General features: G+C 32.9%; 1 protein-coding gene across 1 annotated transcript in view; it reads right to left on the reverse strand.

The window, feature by feature from the left end:
• NAT1 (N-acetyltransferase 1) overlaps positions 1 to 22,915 on the reverse strand; it is a 52,763-nt gene that overhangs the window by 12,959 nt on the left and 16,889 nt on the right. The window contains exons 2-8 of the mRNA XM_074183301.1: positions 15,942 to 16,169; positions 10,892 to 11,146; positions 10,153 to 10,426; positions 6,352 to 6,852; positions 4,874 to 5,136; positions 4,641 to 4,812; positions 1,562 to 1,875 (exon numbers count right to left, since the gene is read on the reverse strand). Coding sequence (XP_074039402.1) covers positions 1,562 to 1,875; positions 4,641 to 4,812; positions 4,874 to 5,136; positions 6,352 to 6,852; positions 10,153 to 10,426; positions 10,892 to 10,993 — 1,626 coding nt within the window. The 5' untranslated portion in view covers positions 10,994 to 11,146; positions 15,942 to 16,169. The remainder of the gene's footprint in view (positions 1 to 1,561; positions 1,876 to 4,640; positions 4,813 to 4,873; positions 5,137 to 6,351; positions 6,853 to 10,152; positions 10,427 to 10,891; positions 11,147 to 15,941; positions 16,170 to 22,915) is intronic.

A 22,915-nucleotide genomic window follows, 5' to 3' on the forward strand; every position in this document is an offset into this window, starting at 1 on the left:
AACAGGATTACTGGGTCGAGAGTCAATTAAGTTCTGAAAATATATTTGTCCTTTCCTTTTTTCTAAGAAAAACTTTTCCAGTTGTGTGGTTCAAAATGAATATGATACCAGATATAAATCTGCTATAGCGCCATACTCTCCGTTATCCACCAATCTCAACTGTTTTAGATTTCGTCTATTGAATGAATATGACAATTGGATCCCAAACAAGTGGATGGAACTGATAGATGGATAATATATTTGTCTTTTTAGGTTGTTCTTACAACATGAGATATGTCAAAAAAAAAAGAAAAACAAACAACAAGTACAAACACATTAACAATAGTCAATTTCACATAAAAGTTAAAACATATTGGATGGATACATATTAAAAACAGTACATATAATGCATACTACATAGATGAAAATGAATCAGCCACACTTTTGAATAAAATCGTCTAAAGTATAAAATGCTCCTTGGATTAAGAACTTTTTCAGTGTATGTTTAAAAGTTTTTATTTTTGTTTCCGATTTCATGCTTTCAGGCAAATGTGCCCCTGCATACAGAGGTGATTTTTTGTGATGTGATCTGAGTATGGGATGTAAGTGAAAGTTATTTTTCTTTCTCGTATCGTATCTGTGGTACTCACTGATCCTAGTTAAATTGTCCAAAAAGGCAAAACGTTTTTTTGAAATCTATTTTTTTTTATAAAAGTGAAGAATTTATATATTTCTTTAATGGAACAAGACTCAATGACGGTAGCTTGTGAATTTGTTATACTAAGTGTTCTTTGTTATATTATATGTACGAGTCTTAAAGTCACAAAGTATATCTCATTTGATATTTGAAAAGGCTTAAAATTTGTTTTTGCAGGTGCCCCAATTTTTTGTCTGTACGTTTTTGACGAATATATACAATTATTGAATTGCCACATAACAGAATGAACTCTACTCTACTCTGTAGTTCCTTTATTTGGACCGTTTCTATACCTGTGAAAATACTGAATGGAAATTTAAATAAAATCATTCAATCTTGAAGAATTTGTTATTTGAATAATGAAGGTTATATGGATTGATTGATTTGAATCTCAAATTATATCACATGATTCACTGAAAAATTATTTGTTTTGTTGCAGAGCTAATCAATCTCGAAATTATCAGATGATGAACCTCAGAATTTGAACAAATTTAATTAACATATTAAAAGTATATGGAGGCTACTTTTCGGATTTTCCTGGCCTTGGTCTGCAGGTTTTAATGCCTGTTTCGTCAACTGCTGTTGTAGACATTTTTAAGGGCAGACCACGGGCAGAAAACCCGAAAAATAGCCTTCATATAGTTATCTCAGGCCGTGAAAGCTCACATTTTTCGATATTCCAAGTAATCGGAATAACTTATCAGCAAAGTCGGGGTCCTCTCCAAAAAAAACCATGGGATACTATCCCCTAAAGTTAGTTTATAAATTTCATTTACCAAAAAAATAATTACCAACACATCTAACAACTAACTCAATAATTGACACTTGAAACTAACACCTGTAGTAACGAAAAAAATGAAGGAAAGTTTACAAAAAAAAACTGACCTTGCTTTTGTTGAACAACTCTGACAGCTCAGACTTGCCCCTCTTCTTATGAATATGCTGCAACACCAACAAGAACAAAGGATAGTGTGCTCCGTTATCTGTCAGCGATGCGATGTCCGACAAGGGTATGAGATGCTCACATACTGCTGTAGCGAACAGAACTGAAGCAGAATTCGTCACTTTAGTGATATCATTCTCTGTCTCTCCCAATACGTTACACAGCGACTTGAATGCTTCCTGCACATTGTGGCTGCTTACCAAATTATCCTCCTTCAGGTTACTTAGGAATTTAATGAGTTTTTCTTGTTCCACATCTAAAAAAAAAAGAATGAGCAAAATGAATAATCCGCAAATATATTAGGGCTATTGAAAGAAGTAGTGAACATTTTTTAGGACTCTCATATTCTTAGTTGAATGAAATAGTTATTTATTTGAATAATTGTTGATTATGCACTAAAAATACTCAATAAACTTTCCACTGTATATAAGAAAGCATTGAAAGTTCTTTATCGTCTTTCAGATGACACTTCGAAGAACCAAAATTATATGCAGTGACAAACTCATTATCTTTGGAAAAAAATCATAATGAAAAGACTCAAATTTGTTTATATTTCATAATCAACAGAAAAAGAAAATCCAATATCAAATCAAGAAAGAATTCAGAATTCCATAATCGTGTCTGTGCAGATTATCTCTCAAACGTCTTGGACGTAGATTTTTCAAAAGCGTTTGATGAAATCAACCATACTCGAATAATACAAAAACCTGACCATATGGGAATTTGTGGCAAACTCCTGTCTTGGATACAAAGTTATTCCTTTAATCGGATACAGATAACTTGAGTTTACGAATTTAAATCTTCTGGAAGTTTAGTACCGTCTGCTGTGCCCAAAGGATTTCATTTGGGACTATTGCTGTTCGATGCTTTTATAGACGACATTCAGTACTGCTTTTCTAATGCAGAGTTCTTGTGCTTCGTAAATGATTTAAAAGTTTACAAGAAAAGCGATTCACGAGACGACTGTGTTGAACTTACTACTTGGTGTTCTGTCAATAGTATGGAACTTAATATACGTTATTGGAATTCCATAATTTTTAGCAGCAAACATAATCCTTTAGCATTCTCTTATTCTTTAAATTAAGTCTCACTCAATAATGTTGAATATAATGAAATAAAAGGCTCGGGTTCACTTCTGGACAACTAACTCACTTTCGTTTCAACCCCACATACTCTGGAAATGCTTAGCTTCCCAAGAAGATGCACCTCAGACTTCACTGATATCAAATGCATGTATTGCTCTCTGGTTAAAATTCATCTTGAATACGTGTCATCCGTATGGAACCCATATGGAACCACATCCTTATATTTGGGTGTTAAATGATTTACTCATGATTCACTTTCCACTTACAATAAATTGCTCGAACACATTTCTCAATGATAAGTTGCATTGATTTGAATCTTTTTGTAATATATGTATACAGACCCCCTTCATTCAAATTAATTTCCTGGAGATATTGAAAGTTATGTATAACAGACTGTACTAAGAACTCATTCTATCATAGCTACCCAACTCGATATGCAAAGTTGAGCATTCCTAAACATAAAACTATAAAATTCGAACATTCTCCCAAATATATGGGAATAAAATTATTCAATCGGTTACCAGACCATTTCAAACAGATGAACACTGTAGCATTTAAAAAAGCAGTTAAAACATTGCTTCTTTATTCAAACAATTCGGAATTCTAACAGTAATGGCTTTATACATTTTTGAAACTGTTACATTAATAAAGAAACATATTGACAGATTTGGGTCACCCCAAGTTCATTACACTACTAGACAAGACAATAATATTAAACTTCCGAGACCGACTTCCACTTTATTTAAAGATTCATTCATTTACAATGGATAGAAAATATTCAATCATTTACCTGATGAAATTAAAGACATTATACCTCTTAAGCAGTTCAGAAAAGCTGTAAAAAATATTTTGGTTGTTAGACCGTATTACCACCTTGAGGAATATTTCAGTGACACGCTATCATAGTTGTACTATTCATACTCCATAATTCTTAGTAATAATTCATTTTTAAATATTCGTAAAGCGATATTGTGGTTTAGGTATATGATTCATAATTTCACACATTGTTATCCAGATTGATATACAGATATATATATATATATATATATATATATATATATATATATATATATATATATATATATATATATATTCTCTCTTTTAAAAATTGACTCAGGCTTAGAACTTTATTGTGTTTTTAATGTATGTACTATGCATGTGTGTGTCTGTTGGTGTGTGTGTACACACACCTTGTACTGATTTTAATATTTTATATGTATTATTTTGTACTATTTTTAAGCTTTGTAACCATGATTTATCATGTATACAATAAAGCATATTTTCTCTCTCTCTCTTTCTAAGGCCTACTATAGTATTGGCGAATTTCTCTCGGACCATCTCGACTGAATGGGTTCATGCGGCTTTGGCATGACATATTCAATTTTTATAACTACAATTGTTTTAATTTTTGTAATTCTGACTCATTTGTATAAATTTTTATTGTATTATTTTTATCTACTGATCTACAATTTTATCGTTTGATGTGATTTTTATCTGCTTAATACTGACCTATCCTATACGTTTGTCAACGTCTTTCGAGGATGAATAAATATTATTATTATTATCTCAGATCAACTTTCCTTAGATGCGTCCATACTCAGGTTATCTCACTATGAACTATTCTGAACAAATATCTACAAATACTAAAGTATTTATTGACCTCATTCAATATTTGTGTGTATGTAGACACTCTTACGAAAATTTCAAACTTCTCTGCCACAATCACTCATTATTTACGTACAGTAACGGCTGAAACTGTGAATATAAGTTCAAGAGGAGTGTACTAACATAAAAAAAAATCGCTAATCGAATGTGTGTAGCCCGCAAAATTTGAACATTCACTTTATTTTTTTCAACAGACCTTGTATAGGGATCTATAATATATATTGATAAAGACACTCAAACTATTAAACTAGAAAAAACATTTCTTCCTTACCAGATTTTTCAAGTGCAAAGGTCAAACCACTGAGGATCACCGACTTGCCAAATTTTTCAGGAACTTTGTGCTCTTTATAAAAGTTAATTGCCTGTTTGAGATCTATTTCCCCCTTCCAATATTCATCGATGAAAGAATTGAACTTCTCCAACACCTCTGCCATACTTGGACCCTAGAAGAAAAAAACACCATAACTAATTCCCTTGGAATGAGAAACAAAAAAATCAACTCACCTTGTCTTTTTTTGATTGTTTTGGCTTTTCAGCTGGCACTTGTTTTATGGGCAAAGGGTCCTTGAGCAAACTGGTAGGCGGCTGTTTCATACTAGGAGGTGCAAAAGTGGGTTCCAAAGTTCTGTTATTCATCAAATTGTTGGTTTTCAGTGATGCTTTGGTTATCAGCATCGAGTTCGGTCTCAGTTCAACTTCAGACATTTCGTCTTTGGCCACTATGAGGTTGCTCTTCTTAAAACGAGGAGCAACATCCTTATTGGATTCTATAAAAAAAAACAGAAGAATAATATGTGTATACAACAATTAATATCCACCATTCATTCGATATGTGACTAGATAGATAGATATCTTTATTTACTTTACAGAGTACTTGTAGTCCTACATGAACACAGTGGCAGAAAACATCTGTAAAAGTAGGTCAAAAAAATACAAAATACCAAATCTACATACACTTCAGGAAATATGGACTGTCAAAAATCACACAAGGAGCTTAAAAAAAATAAATATATAGTAGTAAATGCTAAAAAAACTAAAATACATCACACTTTTTTAGATACATCATACACTGACTAAAATTTTTTGACTACAGACATTTTATTCAAATGGAACTTTTACATTTTTACACATTTTGAAAAAATTCCTGAATACTGTAGGGCTCCTGATCGAGAAGGAATTCTTTCAAAGACCTCAGAAACCTGCCTACAACCTCAATGTTGCGTATATTTTGGGGGATTCTGTTATAGAATTTCATCGCTTGATAGATGGTGCTACGCTCATACAATGCCTTAGTGTGAATGGGATACGCAAAATCATTTTTATGTTTCGTTTCATGTATTCAATTTACCAGTGAAGTGACAGCTTCAGTAAATGTTACTGAGCTCTTATTTAAAAAGCACATTCAATATGGTTTGGCACCATAAATTAGATTTAAAATTAGACCGCTGGGCCACTTAAATATAAAGCTGGATAATCCAAGGTTTATCATGATGATGTTTCATCTTAGACTAAAAACAGAGAGACATTATATCTAGAATAACATAAACTGTTCCATTTGAGAAAAAATCAACAAAAATATGTGTGACTTTTACAAAATAAAACTGTGGCCAAATTATTAACCAAAATTGAAAAAACTACACTTCTCAAATATCTTCACAACAAAACAAACTCTTTACAATAAAAAAAGGAGATGGTTGAATAGATCACTTTTTGGCATACAATCTATAGTTTTTGGAAGTACTTTTCTGATGGAATTCGAGCACGGAAAGCATATATGGAATATATGGAAAGCATTTAACTTGAATAAACTCAACTTTGATACACTTCTTTTCTACTTGGTACATTTTATAGTACATTGTAGAATATTCTCTCATTAATCTCTAAACTCCTAATGGAAGCTGAATATGACATACTGTATAACAGGAGTGAATTTATACATGAATACCAACAATCTAAACAAAAACAATAAGGAATAAACTTACGATTGAACTGAGAGTTTGAGTTGTTCTGATTGTGCTTGTATTGTCCTCTCTGGTTATTGGAGTTGTTGTAGCCTCCGCTACGTTGGTTGTTGTGACCACGGTATGTTCCGTCCCTTTGACTTCCATATCCGTTGTGGCTCCCGAACGGCGGCGGAACAGTAGGAATCAAGGTAGGGGTGGTTTGAGTCAGATTGATTCCCATGAGCATGTTATCGATACCGCCTCTGGTCTTCATCGGGTAACGAAACAGTTCCGAAGTGTTGGAACGTTCACTCTCTCGTTCGTGATTACGTTCCCGGCGATACCCCGGACGATCTTCCTCGACCGGTCTGATCTGGTTGATGGGCATCGGACCTTCCACGACAGTCGCCTTCCTCGGCACCCATCCATTATTTCTCAAATCTATCACGTCTTTCAACATGAATTTTATCCTTGGCTGTAAGTCTTGATTTTCAGTAAGCATCTTCATTCTTTGGAAATATTGGTTCATGAGGTTTTTACCTTGAAGAAGAAATGATGGTGATGGAAAAATATAGACAATTTAGTGAAGTTATATCATTTTGACCTAATGAAAACTAGAGTTACAAGTTTAACCTCTAGCATTATTTATCTAGCAACTGAACTCTTGGAAATTCAAAAATTTCCAACCCTTTCCAGTTTTCATAACAGAATTATTATTCAGCACTCATTAAACTATGCTAATTTTCAATAACAAGTACTTTTCCCAATAACCAGAATTTTCTCCATCTCCTTAAGACGCCAACTTGGTTGGCGTCTTAAGAACTGCAATTCTTTTCTAGACGGATTCTAGAAGAGTATTGCAGTTCTGGTAATTGGGAGAAGTGCTTGCTTTTGTATTTATTCTATACCAGATGTTCCCATTTTTACTTTCTATCATGCTTATTTTGCCTTCTTTCTTGGAAAAATATTTATGTTACAAATTTTATAATAAATCCATCGAACAAATAGTTAAGAAGGCAAAATCAGTTTTATGAGAAGTTTGTAGGATCGAAACCAAAATCAACATAGAAGAGAAAATCAACCCTACTAAAGATGCCCGCAAAAATAAAATAAGAAGAATGAGTTATCCAAAATAAATTTTTCTGAAGCTGGTGACTTGTGATGGGATGGATATTTGATTATATTACTTTTATTTATTGGTCAAGTACACTACAGAATTATTATAAAATCCCAAATTGTACATCAAGAAAGTTTCAATTGTTGAAACCAGTAAAGCATTAGAGTTGAGTTATGAACCCAACAAGTAAGATCCTTAATATAAACTATTGTAATTGCTTAAAAATAAATAAAGCTATTCATTTTTTATTAGTCCAGTACACCACAAACTGTTACAAGCATAATTACAAAGAAATGTAAATTAGAATTGTCACCACAGCCCGATATATTATTTAAAATTTCATTTTAGTTTAATAATATTCAAAAATTTAAAAATTGAGAAATTAAGAAGGTCCTAGAGAGAGCCATCACACCAATCCCCTCAGCAATCTACGGTATTGATCAGATAAAAAATAATATAATAATAATAATATTCCTTTATTTTATCATTTGAACGCACAAAGGTTACCATAAATGATTAAAAACATCAATATTTCAGTTACATCATTACATTGAACAATGACATGTCAACAATACAAATTTACATATACATGTATATATAAAAAACATCAATTATATAGTTTAAAAATAAATAAAAAATTATTATCATGAAAAGAAATCGTCTACGGAATAACAACACTTACTAAGTAGGATCTTTTTCAGTCTTGATTTAAAAATATGAATAATTGTTGGGCGTACAACATATTTACAAATTTACTCAGTTTACGCTGATCAATACCATAGATTGCTGAGGCGAGTGGTGTGATAACTGCTACCTAGGACCTTCCAAATTATTTTTTAGTTTTTAATAATCATCTACATCGTTACTACTATCTTTTTTTTCAATAAAACCGTTTAACATAAAAAATGTGTTTTCCTTACTTTATTTTCAAGTTTATAGTTTCTAATTACAATTCATTGTGAGATTTTCAGTTTTAGGAAAGGACAACACGTGTTTCGCTATACAATAGTTTCTTCAGGCGTGTTAGTATACACCAGGGGTGGCCAACCGGTCGATCGCGACCATTAGTCCAGTCGATCGTGGAAAGGCAAAAAATATAAATAAATAGACCAGAATGCGCAACGTGATTTAGACTGGCAATGTGATTTAGCTTTCTTGGCCGATTTTATTAGAAAACTGAGTACATTGAATCTGAATCTACAAGGCAAGAATAAAACATTAACAGAAATGATGAGTTCTATTGCAGCATTTCAAAGTCAAACAGCGTCTATGATAGTTGACATAGAGAAGACAAAATTTGAACAATTTGTAAGCATCAAGGGCCATATGGAAAAACATCCTACCTACAATTTCATTTCTGAGAAGTACACGACAGAAATTAGGGCAGTGATAGCAGACTTCGAAATTCGCTTTAGTGATTTCAAAAAAATTGAGAAATTGGTTCAATTCATCAGTTATCCATTTAATGATTCCATTGATCATAGTGATATCTATGAATTGGCTACAAAATTCGCAGATATAATTCAAATGGAGCACATTATGTTATAAAACGAAATTATTACTCTGCGCTGCGACATATTTCTAAAAGCAAGATCATTCTCAGGTCAAGATTTCTGGGCATTGGTCTCCAATGAAAAATATCCAAATTTGAAGAAATGTGTTAAACAACTTCATTCGTGTTTTGGTTCAACATATTTATGTGAGTCAGCATTTTCCTACTTAAAACAAACAAAAAGTAAACACCGTTCTCGCTTGACAGACGCTTATACATTGGATTCTTTAAGGTTGGCAATTTCCAACTACAAACCAGATTATGCTAAACTAGTGGAAGATACTGCGACGCAATGCTCATACTAATATATAGATAGGACCTATAAATGTTGATTAAACATCATCAACTCAGACTTCCATTACAAAGTATTGAGTAAATTTAAGGAAACAATCTCATATGTGATACGAAAGAGACTCCTAAGACTGTCCAATAAAAAATATTTTGTGATTGTGTACTAAACACTATGCTGTTTCATTTAAGATTTCAAGAAGTATGTAAGTGGTAGATCGCACAGGGTTTCATCAGTAAACAGTAGATCTTATGTCTAATCAAGTTGGCCACCCCTGGTATACACACTCCTGACCATTCTATTTTTCTCTGAATGCAAAATATATTCAAATTTTATTGTTTATATTTGTTTGAATATCATTAGTGGATATAAAATGTCATTTCATCAAGCATCATTTATTAATTCATTTTCATTTCAGGTCCAAATAATTCGTTTTTTTTAAAAATGTGTGTCTTAAATGTTTTCAATTGCAATAAAATGGGGAGCTTTTAAAAGACAAAGAAATAAAGATGTAAATCTGATAAAAAGGAAAAAAGATCTATTCTAGAGTAAACCTCATGTCATGTGGAGAACTCTTTTATATTTTCATTGTGTATTAGGAGCATCCCCTATTCAATAAACCATTCATTCATTCATTATTCCTAAAAATTGAATGATTTCTCTCTTCTATATAGTATCACCACACACGTTGAAATGGGCACTAGGCGGCGAAGGTTGTTTTCTTCAAATAACAGAACACAGCAATATTCTACAGTACTTGTTAAATTCTTCTCAATTGATTACATAATGAATGTTTTCAATACAGAAGTTTCAATATTTAACTGAATCATTAAACTTGACGCCAACAGCATGAAAATGTTAAATACTCTGTTGAAAGCTTACCCTTGTCGGTGTCCAAGATGCGGCCGCAGGTCCGCATAATCTGACAGAGGCATTCGAGGTCCTCGGAGGGATCGTCCCCACGCCTGACCAACAATTCCTTGATGCAACGATGCAAGATGCTCTCCGACAGTATTTCCAGTTTGCCCAGCTCGCCGATGAACTTGATGTTGCCCAGCATCTTGAGTTTGGCGAGCTGTCGGCGCTCCTCCTCCTCCTCTGAGAGGTTGACAGCGCCATTGTATTCGAGTGCAGCAGCACGATTCTCAAATTCAACCTATAATGCAAAAGGTTTTATACAATGAAGATTGAAATTATTAAATCAACCTTGTTCTCTTCTCAAGTACTCATACATAATATTATGTCAATTCAAAAAAATAAATAGAACTATAAAACAATCTGAATATAGTTGATTCAAATGATTTGTATACCAGTACACTCTATTCTATACTAATATCATATATATGAAAGTTAGTGAGGATGGATAAATGTATGTATGTATGTTAGTGGCTCTTTCATGCCTAAACGACTGAACGCATTTAGATGAAACTTTACATGAATATAGCTTATACATCAGAATAACGTATAAGCTACAATTTACAAAGATTTTGTGTGATTTTGGTCATAATATAACGATAATTATTAAATGAGTAGAAAAAATTCTTGCTCCCTGTGAGCTATCTTGGCGTGTATGTTAAGAAAGACAAATATGTATAATAAAATGTAATATATTCAAACTTACCTTGCACTTGTTGAGCAGTAAAACTCGGAAGGTGCACGGCTGATCTGCGGGTTCGAAATTTGGAGCTTCTTCTGACAGTCGTTTGCACAACTGCGCATACATAGACGAGTATTTGGGTTCGTCGAGGGCTTTCTCGAATATGAGAAAGATGACGCCCTTCAAGATGACAATTGACTGTAGCTGTTCGGTGCGTAGCAGATCATCGCTCAGCTTCTTGAATTTCTCTGGTGTGAGTTTGTTGAGGATGCCGCGAACCTGAAGAATAATAATAATTATAATATTTCTCTCGTTAAAAAGTACACAATTTCATTAAAAAAAAATAATATGCAGTGACAAGGAAAACATCATTAGATGTTCGTAAAGCAAAAACAATGTAACCACAAAGGACCTGGTAGTTAGAACTAATTAAAATACATAAATGTGGGTACCTCAGGAACTTCTTAAAATGTCTTTGATGAGGTAAGCTTTCAACCTTGACTTGAAAATTGATGAACAGCCAGAATCTTTTATGAAAGTATCTAATTTATTGAATATTGAATATTTTAGGTCCAAGGTACGGGTGTTTAAAAATCTGTTTTTCCATTAATCAGCTGTACTTTCTGACATTGAACAATTCGTTGAGGAGCAGCAATCCATTAGTCTATTGTTCTAGTGTCTAGTAGTACAACTAGTAGAAAAAACTTACATAAACAATAGTAGTAACAATAATGATTATGTTGTATACAACAGTTTTTAATGAAAGAGGAGCTGAATAGAGAGAAGCAAAAGTTATTAAAATTATTTCTGAAAGAAATGATATCAATGAACAGTATAAATCAAGAACTTTGCTCTGAAAACCAAAGCCTTATATGTATCTGAAAAAGTTGATAAACAATGTATCAAATTATCTTATTTATCTCACAATGAATATTTTTATATAAAGTATAAATAGGAATTTGTTGGATTAAGATTTCTAAGAAAGGAAAGAATTGGATAAATCAGTGATATTTTTCACCAAAGTGAGTAAACACTTCTAATAAGAAATGGTGCCAAATATATAATATTAAAATACCTATTCTAATCTAAACAACAGAAGCTTAGACTATTTGGAGATATGCAAACAGTATTTAAATGCTTAACCGAGTATGTAAATATTGAAAAATTCATCATTTTAATGTTTCACGAAATATTTATTATGGAAAGTTTATTCCTTGGACACAAAAAAATCCATATTCGAATTCCTCACATGCTATTTTTATTCCTGCATAATAGATGAAGTTAGATTTATTCATGGTAAACATAAAATAGGACCAACAGCTTAATAATAAAAATATAATGAATTAACATTTTCCAATGCCTGAGAAAAAGCTAACAAGGACGTTATTTGACTTCCATTTCTACAACTCTAGGTATAATTGTATAATTACTTTATTTTACTTGTACAAATATATAGATATATACAATTTTAACTAATTTAAGCTAATCACCGTTCTTGCATCTTTTCCATATGTCTGTCCACTTAACTGCTAAGATGTATATAGACATTGTAACTATAGATAAGGGCAGTTGCCTTATGTTCTGTTCTGACTAGTCTGATAAAGTTTTATATCTGTATGTACTACATGTATGAAATTTTTAATGATGAATAAATTTCTATTCTATTCATCAATTTGTACGAAATTTGCGCAAACTTATTGTCAAACAATACTGATAAAAATATATAACAAGGTTGAGTGGAAGAGCAGTTTTTTTAGAGACCAGTCTCTGCAAAAAATGAACTCCGCCTTTTATTTTCATTTATAGTGTGTCATATTTAGATTAGATTATAAAAGTTTTTAATAAGTGAAAATAATGAAGACGTTGAGTATTATTATTATACAATAGCAAGTAGAGTAATTTGATTTATTTAGTTCATAAAAAACTACAGATAGTAGTATGACATAATATTTCAAGTCCAAGGAATGTGATTTTTTTTGTAATGGTGACAAACCCAATAATTTGTGTCAACGAAGAATAAATAAATCTTAATAAGTAAATAAATAAACAAGAATGTAATAGATACGATTTTCTATTTTTCATTTAAATTGTCTGAGAAGATTTTTATTTTTCAATGAGGCATCTCTCTCATCTATCACCTGGGCTGAGAAGTGGCGAGCCTATGAAAAAAAAAAACCGTTTTTTTTTTCAAAATTGACTTTACTCATCAACGCAATCTCCATCAATAGCCACACAATCATTCCAGTACCGCTCCAACTTTTCAATACCACTTTTGTAGAACGATTAATCTTTTGTCTCAAAATAGTCCTCAGTTTCAGCAATATCCCCTTCATTAGAGCAAACTTTATTACTGGTGAGCATTTTTTTGAGGTCTGCGAACAGCCAGGAGTCGCTGGGAGCCAAATCTGGCAAATACGGTGGATGTGAGAGCAATTCGAAGTTCGATTCATGTAGTTTTGCCATTGTTTTGATTGACTCATGACACGGTGCGTTTTCTTGATGAAACATTTTTTTTCTTTGACATATGCGGCCGTTTCTTTGCAATTTCGGCCTTCAAACGCTTCAATAACGCTATATAATATTCACTGTTGATGGTATTTCCCAAACACTGCTCAGAATCATCAAGACGTTCTTGTTTTGGTCAACAGTGAGCTCGCACGGCACCCACTTTGAACAGAGCTTTCTCATAGTCAAATGCTCGTGTAATATATAGCCAAGACGTCCTTTTGATATCTTAACAATGTCAGCTAACTCGCGCAACTTCTCTTTTTGATCATTCCAAAAGATTTTGTAGATTTTTTTATGTTTTCTGGTGTTACTGCCTCATTTGGACGTGCACTGCGTTCTGCATCATCGGCGTCTCTACAACCAAGTCTGAAGTCAGCAAACCAATGTTTAATTGTTGTTTCTGATGGAGGGGAATCCTTATAATACTTTTCAAGCCATTGCTACGCTTGATCGGTATTTTTTGCTATCAAGGAGCAGTGTAAAATTAAAACACGAAATTGTTTTTGATTCATTGTTTTGAAAATAACAAAAGTAATGTCTCTCTTAGCACAATAACCCACAAACTCATGAGTAGAATACCATTAAATTTCAACAGTTTACTTCCCCGTGGGTAGGGCTATCTATCGGGCGCGTCCCCAGGTGGAGGATAGGGGAACGGGGACTGGAGGCTCTGTACGAGAAGCCAATGTGGCCTTACGGACGGGGTCGGCGGACTCCTGGTCAGTGGCAGAAATAAGTAGGGTGAGGGGAACTAAAACTCCACAAAAGCATTTACAAAACATGCCACCGTGGACCAACCTAGCCAAGCTAAGGTGTAAAGAATTGTGCCGACAGCTGAATGGCCGCAGGGTGATATGCGGTTACGAAAGATTCCCTTGGGAACTGTAATCAGCCTTCCTCTGGTAATGCGGGGCTCAGCCAGAGGTGACCAACTCTTCCCTTGCTACTCGTGGGAACACACATGAATGAAACAAACACAAAAACAACAAAAACCAATCCCGAGGCTGGACAGAAGTGCTCACCTCAATATAAGGCTGGACATAGCAGATCACCTCGTGATGTAATACAAAGGCCAAGGCGTAAGCGCATTTGCGGCGCCGAAGCCAAAAGGAGAAGGAAAGCGAAGGAGACAGGAGTGGCAGCAACTATAAGTGCACCCTCCTTCTCCCCCACTCCCCCTCCAACAGCAAGGGCACTTCCTGCGGCGCGCGCCAAGAGCTCCGCCTCAAATTAAGGCACGGAACCGGCTACCCCTGCAGGAAAGCTCCCTCACTTGTGCACCTCCACGGAGGGAACCCCAAAAAGGTTGAAGAAGCCGCGCAACGACAGTAATGTCGCTGCACCTTTCAAAACCTTCGCGGAGGCCACCCTGATACACCTCCAGGTTGCCAAAGAGAGTGTGTGTTTGGCGAGTCTTGGCCTACACCTGCCAATATAAAGATGTCTCCTAGTGGCCTGTCCACCTTCCTGGAAGGGACGGGATGAACGATGACCTAGGAGGACAACTCCTCGGGAGGATGTACAATGGCTCACATGTGGCCCGAGTGCTGTAGGTCTACACTCACCCTACCTACTCTACAAATACACATAACAGTTTACTTTAGAAAGTTAGTACTAACTGAAAAAGGGGTTAATGCAATAAGACAAAGGGGTTAATGCAATAAGACTAGCGCCATCTATGTGTAAGGCCCGAGACTTTTCAATATGTACACAAATCTTTGGACCAAAATAATGCTTCTCGTAATATTTCGATATTGCCGTATTCATTTTCTAGACATTCTTGGTAAAAAATTTCAAAAAAACTTTATTTTTTCTCTCGTATAGCCCAGGAGTTATCAACCAAAACAAAAATCACGGTATATAATTCAATTATTCAGCCGCATTTTGATTATTGCTCATCAGCCCTGTTTTTGTTTGATCTTACTAAGCTGAATATGCTACAAAAACTTCAAAATTGTGGCATGAGAATAATTCTGAGAACTAATCGTCTCACCCCCATAAGATCTATGTTAGCAACGCTTAATTGGTTCTCAGTCGAAAAAAGAATGTATTATTTCACAACGATTTTTGTATATAAAATTTTGAATAACCTGGCTCCTGTTTACTTTCATACATTTATAATATTGAATAGAGACATTCACACTTATAACACTCGGGGTAAAAATGACATTCACATTAGCAGCACTGCTTATCGCAGTACTATGAACTCTTTATTTTTCAAAGGTTTCCAAGAATTTAATAAACTACCAGACTTCATTAAAACATCATCATCGTTGAATTTGTTTAAAAAACAATTGAAAGAACTTATTAAGATGAAATAGATATCGTACTGAAAGCAATTCTTGTAATTCTACTAATTCTATTAATTCTATTTTTAAAATTGTAATTTTCGTATATTATTGTTGCATTGTATTTCATTTTTTGTGTTTGTCTAATGTTGTATATATACACCGTTGATTTAATTGGGATATATATGTATATTAGGGTTACCTATTTTTAAATAAAGATCTATCTATCTATCTACTCTGATGATCAAATGAAAAATCAAAGTGTCTGGCAAACTCACCCTGCGGAACACCAGGTCATTACGAGATTCCGGTGTAAGGGCATCTTGTTGTCGCAGAGTTGAAGGTGGGACCCAGCGTCGCTTGGTGGAAGGAGCGTTGTCCTTCCCCGAAACACGAGCTTGTGGCCCCGTTTGCCTGGGGCTCTCCGTTGTGGTGGGTAGGCTTGCGCTCAGTGTAAACTTTCGTTTATACGCACTAGTTTACTCCCAACGGCTTTGTGTCTGTACCTGAAAAGAAAATATATCTTTGAAAATTTTGATTTATTATCCAAAAAGAAAATTATTACCAAGGAAAATTAAAAAAAAAATTAGTACAATAGATATAAAAAAAGTCGTTTTTGAATTTTCAATTATTTGAGTCTGGCCAGGATTTTTCCAGCCAACCCACTCGCGATTAATTTCTTAACAGATTAAATTAATAATAATAATAATATTTTATTAACCATTTGTTGGTACGCTAGGTACATATGGTAGGTCCTTATAGTATAATATTACAATTTGTTACACTAAAAATATACGGACATATGTATAAATAAATAAGTAAATAAATAAAATCTGTCAATTTGTACATATGAATTTGAGTGTCTGTATATAAAAATAAACAATCAATATTGTTAACCATTAAAAAAGGTAAAAGTCATGTAAGATCTGTGTCTATCGAATTATCGTTCATAAACTCTCGATAACTATAATAGCACTTTCTAAGTAAAAAGATTTTAATTTTGTGAAATACCTTATCATTGGTAATTTGTTTCAGCTGATTTGGTAATAAAATACTGTTTGTGAAGGTGGTCTCTAATTGACATAAGTATTGAAAATATTTTTTGATAGATTTTGAAACATTATTTAGTTTTGATTTTATCAATGGAAATGGGAATCAGGTGAGAAGCTATATTTACGCAAATAAGTCTTTTTATGAATCACAGTATCATATTAATGTATGTTGCAAACAGAAGTTGATCTAAATACAAATTATTAAGAAAATTAAAACATTCTGTGTAAAAAAATAGAGGTGACAAGTGAATGAATGTCCGCATCATGCGAGTGTGAAAAAAGTGACATTTTTAGAGTTTTTATTAACAAAAGTGACTTCCTAATCAGATAGATTCCTGGATGACCATCTCCAAATAATGATGCTCGACTCAAATTTCGTTTTCAAACGTGATCAGGGGAGAAAAATAAGTGAGTAACAAAGAAATAAATAAACATTCATGGTGATCGCAACTGCGAAATAATTACCAAATTATTTCTGCAGAAGTCCGACCGACGTTTCGAATTCCAAATGTTCATCATCATTTGTTAAATTTCTTCGTGATGAAAATTACTGTTGCATACATAACCAGGGTTTCTTACTTGTCACAGTATATAACGTGTGAAATTTTCAACATCAACAAATCAAAATACCAAAAATTGATAAGAAATACGATAAAGGCTCCGTTGCAATACTTCAAACAATGACGATCCATGTTGATTTCTCAATCATTCACTACCTTTCAAATCAACGAACCGTCTATTTTGATCAAGGTGTCATTGAAGGCTAGACGATAACGAAACAAGGTGATAATCGGTAATGAAAATGAATTCACTGTAGGCAGTTTATTTATTACTGACAAACTAACTATTCAACAGATTATTTCTGGCTACATTTTAAAAATGTGACTGAGAAGTTCTTAATTATTCTTATTTTCGTCGTCGAGGTCATGCTTCTCAAATTAAATATAACTACCCAATGCGTCAAAAAGACACATAAGGCATTAAACTAAGCCTTGCGCCAAGTCTGTCTATCTGTATGCGAGAAACTCAAAAAATACCCAACGGATTTTCATAGTTTTCTCCAATGGACGGAGCGATTTATATGTCTACAAAAATCCGCGATGGCATATGTCTATCTTTCAAGGATATCTCACTGTACCCATTTTGATGTTCAATTTTAAAAAGACATATGATATGGTAATTAGAAAGCTAATGAGACGGATACGATATTAGTTCTGATCGTATGAATACGTAAAAAATCTGTTTAAAATATGTTTTTCTGTTAATCAGCTGTCGTTACCTTAACCATTTTGTACACATTATTACTCCATCACACCATACAATTCAAATGATCATCTCAAGACTTTGAATTGCTGCGCAATTGTTCAAGCGACCTCACAATCCGATATGTAGGAAGGTTATTATAATTGTGTTGGTTTGGTTTTACGTAGTGAATCATTTCTAAGGTTGGGATCGCATTTTTGTTTCGTGTTGTCCTAAGATTAGCAAAAACACTTAAACGACGTATATTTTCAGCAAACACACTATACTCTGTCCATCTAAGCAAAGGAGTGCTCCGAAACATTACCATGCATTGTGCACGTGCTCTCCCAGACAAGGCTGCTTGTACAGAGTCGCACTATGAAGAACGACCGATTTTCTTTAATAATATGCGGCTGGGTATAGGAATTTTTTTTAGATGGAGTACAGGGACACAAATTAACAGTTTCTTCAGATGTACCAGTACTTGACATTTTAAAAATTTCAAACTTTAAAATACCGTATATGTAAATACCATATGCGTTAAAACGTAATTGACCACTCTGACAGTGTAAAATGAATTCCGCCAGCCGATTGCAGTTGAATCTGATTAGCCAGAGTAAAGAGGCTTGTTATTTTACCCAATAGATGCAAACGTTGTGGTGATCATGCGTTGATCACGCATCTATCTTTGTTTGGGTTGCTTTGTTTGTTGGATGGATATAGTTTAAATTCGTACTTCTACACTAAACACACAAAATCATTAAATATAGTGATCACTTGGCATATATCCAATTTTGACAGTTATCTAGGGAGGCGAAGCTCAGCGTAATGAAGTGAATTGCAAAGTTTGTTCTTGGGTATCTTCAAAACTCACTTTTTGTAGTTATCGTAATTCGTATAATGATGGTAGTCATTATTTGTGCTGTTTGACCGTATGCACTATCCCCAGCTATTGTATTTCTTTTTCGACTTTTTCAATTTTTAGAATTGCGATATCTCAAGGAAAAACATATAATATTAGTACATAACTGCATGATCTAAATGTTTGTCATAGATATTTTTATATTTAGCATTCACCATAAAAATTGAAAGGCAATACTTTTCATCTTCAAACTTGAAAGCACCTTTTAGCAGACATAGAATCAGTGAGATTTTTGTCCCACAGGTAATTTTATTTGTAATAGTATACCTAAGATCTGAACCAATTTTCAGATCCAGGATAACTATTGTAAACTTAACACTATTACCCCTAAAATATTTTTTTAAACTGAACTGAACTTCCTAACCAACAATTATGTAAATTCTTTTTTTTTTTCTCATTATGTAAGTATTTTGGATCTGGTTGAAGAGCAATTAATTGAATAAGGTATTGAATAAGGTAGTATGTTAGCAACATGTAACTATTAGGAATGAAATTGAAAGTAAGACATTGTTATTTATACAATTTTTGAAACTTGTATCAATAAGCAATAACAGACACCTTATTCTGGATTAGGAATTCTATCTTAAATACAATTTTAAGACAATAAGTAATCTTCTTGAGGCTAAATAAACATTAAATATATTTTGGATGAACAAATTAAATACCAACACATATCAATAAGAAGGAAACAATATCAATACATTCTGATTTAAAAATAAAAAAGGCAAATACAGCATTAATATTTACCTAAAATAGCTACTGTTCATTTTGTATGATTTCCAAAAATTTTTCGGTATTGAAAACATCCCTTATTTGTTTTTTAAACGGGTTTAGACATTGATAACTCATTAAATTATTGTAAAACTAAAAAATGAGGACATTATAATGCGATATGTAATTCTGGTTATATGAATATTATATTTTCTACATTTGTTACACGCACTGAATATCTTTATTGAAAATTATAAACATCAGAGTCCTTTTTCATAAAAAAACCATCCAAGTGTCGTTGGTGTTCATCCTATTCGGGCGAGCTGTTTGTTTTTAAAATATTCGCAATTTCAATAGAACCTTCATTCACCCGAAATTAGATAAATACAAATTGAAGAGCAATAATCAAACTATGACTGGATGATTGAATTATAAACAGTAAGTTTGGTATAGTTGACAATTCTCGAGATATCAGACTGAGAAAATAATTATTTCAAGATTTTTCATGGATGTAATCAAAATTTTAATGAAAGTTCATACTGAACATTTAACACAAATGAAATTCTTTCATTGTTGAAATTCAACTTTATGTTGTCAATAATACAAAACCATCATATTTGAATTTATATGATAATAATTAAACAATTTTTATTTAATTATCATCATGGACAGTGTTATCAATTTTCATCAAGTAACTGATCAGTCCACTCATAATATTTAAATTTGGTTGTAATAATCATTGCTGGAGTCTTTGTTGCATTCACTTTCAATTTATATATACGTGTACATGTATATATATTTGCGTACTGTCTATATTGTAGTAATCATTTTCTAAACAGCAGTTTCATTGATAGTACATACTCTGTAAAGAGATCGATGACAACAGCAACCATTCCGTCTGGAACCAACAACGTACTACTCCGAACGAAATTGTTCAAATCATATTTATTTCCTCGCAGAGTATGGCTCCCGAGGTCGCGTTAATATGCATATTTTGACCTTAATGCACCTCATCAAGACACGAACTTGAAATAGCGATAACGGTATGATCAACTATTTTCACGCATCATGGCCATCCGGTATTAATTTCCTTGAATATTTCATTAATAATACTCAGCAGGCTATGGAATTGAAACAAAAATAAAAATCATATCCCCTATCATTATTTCTGACCATAACTTGAAAAAGTCATAATATGATCATTATTTTATAATGAAATTTATACGATTCAAAATAATAACTTTTGAGTAATCAGAATAATTCGAATCAGAAATATATATATTTTTTAATTTATCTCAATGATATACAGTGAATATTGTTATCAACTATTAGCAGCAGAACATCTTAATTGTGTCAAATATATTGGACATAACGTATAACTCATTGATTATATCAGTGGAATTTAGTGGAATCAATGAGCATCAAAGATCGATTTGAAATTTAAATTGAAAATGAAATTCAACTATTTTATGATTTTTCGGATTTTTAAGTTTCTAGATTTTACTGCGGAAATCATAATCAGTGATTAGTCTCTAGTCGAAAAGATTCAAGATGACACACAAAAACCAGGATATCATAATGCGACATATTTTACAATCAATGAAATTAATTTTACAATATTAGTTACATACGTTTTTCAAAAAGAGACTTAATATATTATATAAAATGCTCGTGTCACTGTTAGTTGCCATACTCCTCGGAAACAGCTCGACACATTTTCATGAAATTTTAAATGTATATTCGATATGTCTGAGAATAGGTTTAAATTTTTTTCATACCCCTAAGGGTGTTCACCCCATATATTTTTTAATAAATTTTGGGACACATTTTTTAATTTTTTTTTATGATGTAGCATTGAAAAATACATATAACCCTCAATTTTTACCCTTCTATCACCAACCCCTGTTTTTTAATAATCAATTTGGTAATTCAATCATTTTTAACCTTGATTAGTTATTTCCGCCAGGCGTCTACCGGTGTCATTTCTCACTCAGTAAACAGCACGGAGTAGGATTGAGAACGGAGCTGATCTCCTGTCTCTCACACACAATAAGCCTTCTCTCACTGCCTACTATACAGTTTTCGGCCACTATTATTGTTTATTGAAGTAATTGGATTCGCCAGGCATGCCACCGCATAATTTACAACACTGAAGGTTTCATCGCTCCGTAATTTGAATTCACCACGGATGAGCAACGGCACGCGATTATATATAAAACCAGAAAGATTAAAAATCTTATTGACCAATATAGTAATACTAAAAATGAGATACAATATAAGTATATAATGAAGTTGATTTTTTTTATATAGCAATATTTATTCTATTCTAAACTAATAGTTTAGACACTCCTGAAGAAGTTATTGTATAGCTAAACATGTGTTGAGTTTTTGTGATACTTTCTAGTGAAAATCTCACAATTGAGTGTTTCTTGAATACGTTATGGATTTTCATCAAGTATCAACCGATTCCATCACATACATAGTAGTATTGTCATTAAAAACGAATAAAAACCTTTGCATAAGCATAGAAAAACAAACTCCTCAAACCTGAAAAATATCGTAAACATAAGTAAAAAATGAATACACACACAAATAAGAAAAAATCCGTCACTATTGAGTAAATCCACAGTATTGATAAAACATCTGACGGTTTGAAATATTTGTTAAGAAATTCACTTCACATGTTTTGGGTTTTCTACCACCTATATAGAGTATTTACAAAATAGCTAAAATCATCAGACTTTGGGCTTTGTGTTGTTAAACAACGCAACAATTCTTTTCACAATCACTAGTAAAAAAAATATTGTAATAGTATCCCGACACAAAATTATCTGAATGTTTCGGACTTTACCTCTTATAAGATTTTCATTCAGTTTTTGACCTAATTACATGTTCTATTTTAATTCAAATGGAAATAAACAACCCAAACAGATGAGTGCACCAAAGTTAAAACAGACGTATCGTGAAAGAAACTTGTCATTATTCAAATTTAATGCTGATGACTAGGAAAGTTTCTCCACCGAATGAGTTTCCGGTGGTGGTTTATAATTCCAACAACATTTGTTGAATTTGTATTAGGAAATGTAGTTATGGTTAGCTATGCCATCAGAACAGTCGTAGAAATGATTGTGTTATAATGATATTTCGTACTTAATAGGTCCATCTTCAAAGCTACACAAAGAAACCAATTTCACGAAAAAATAATTACTATACAGTGCATTCTAGTTAAAATGGGCCACTTGATATTGAGATTGAGAAAAAATCGTGACAGACGACAACTTTAGTTTTCAAGGGGAAATTTTAACGTGAAAATGAATCTCTGCTC

Source organism: Leptinotarsa decemlineata, unplaced genomic scaffold, assembly GCF_025532065.1.
Source record: "Leptinotarsa decemlineata unplaced genomic scaffold, Ldec_3_MD MMD2_tig00026336_RagTag_RagTag, whole genome shotgun sequence".
NCBI lineage: Eukaryota > Metazoa > Arthropoda > Insecta > Coleoptera > Chrysomelidae > Leptinotarsa > Leptinotarsa decemlineata.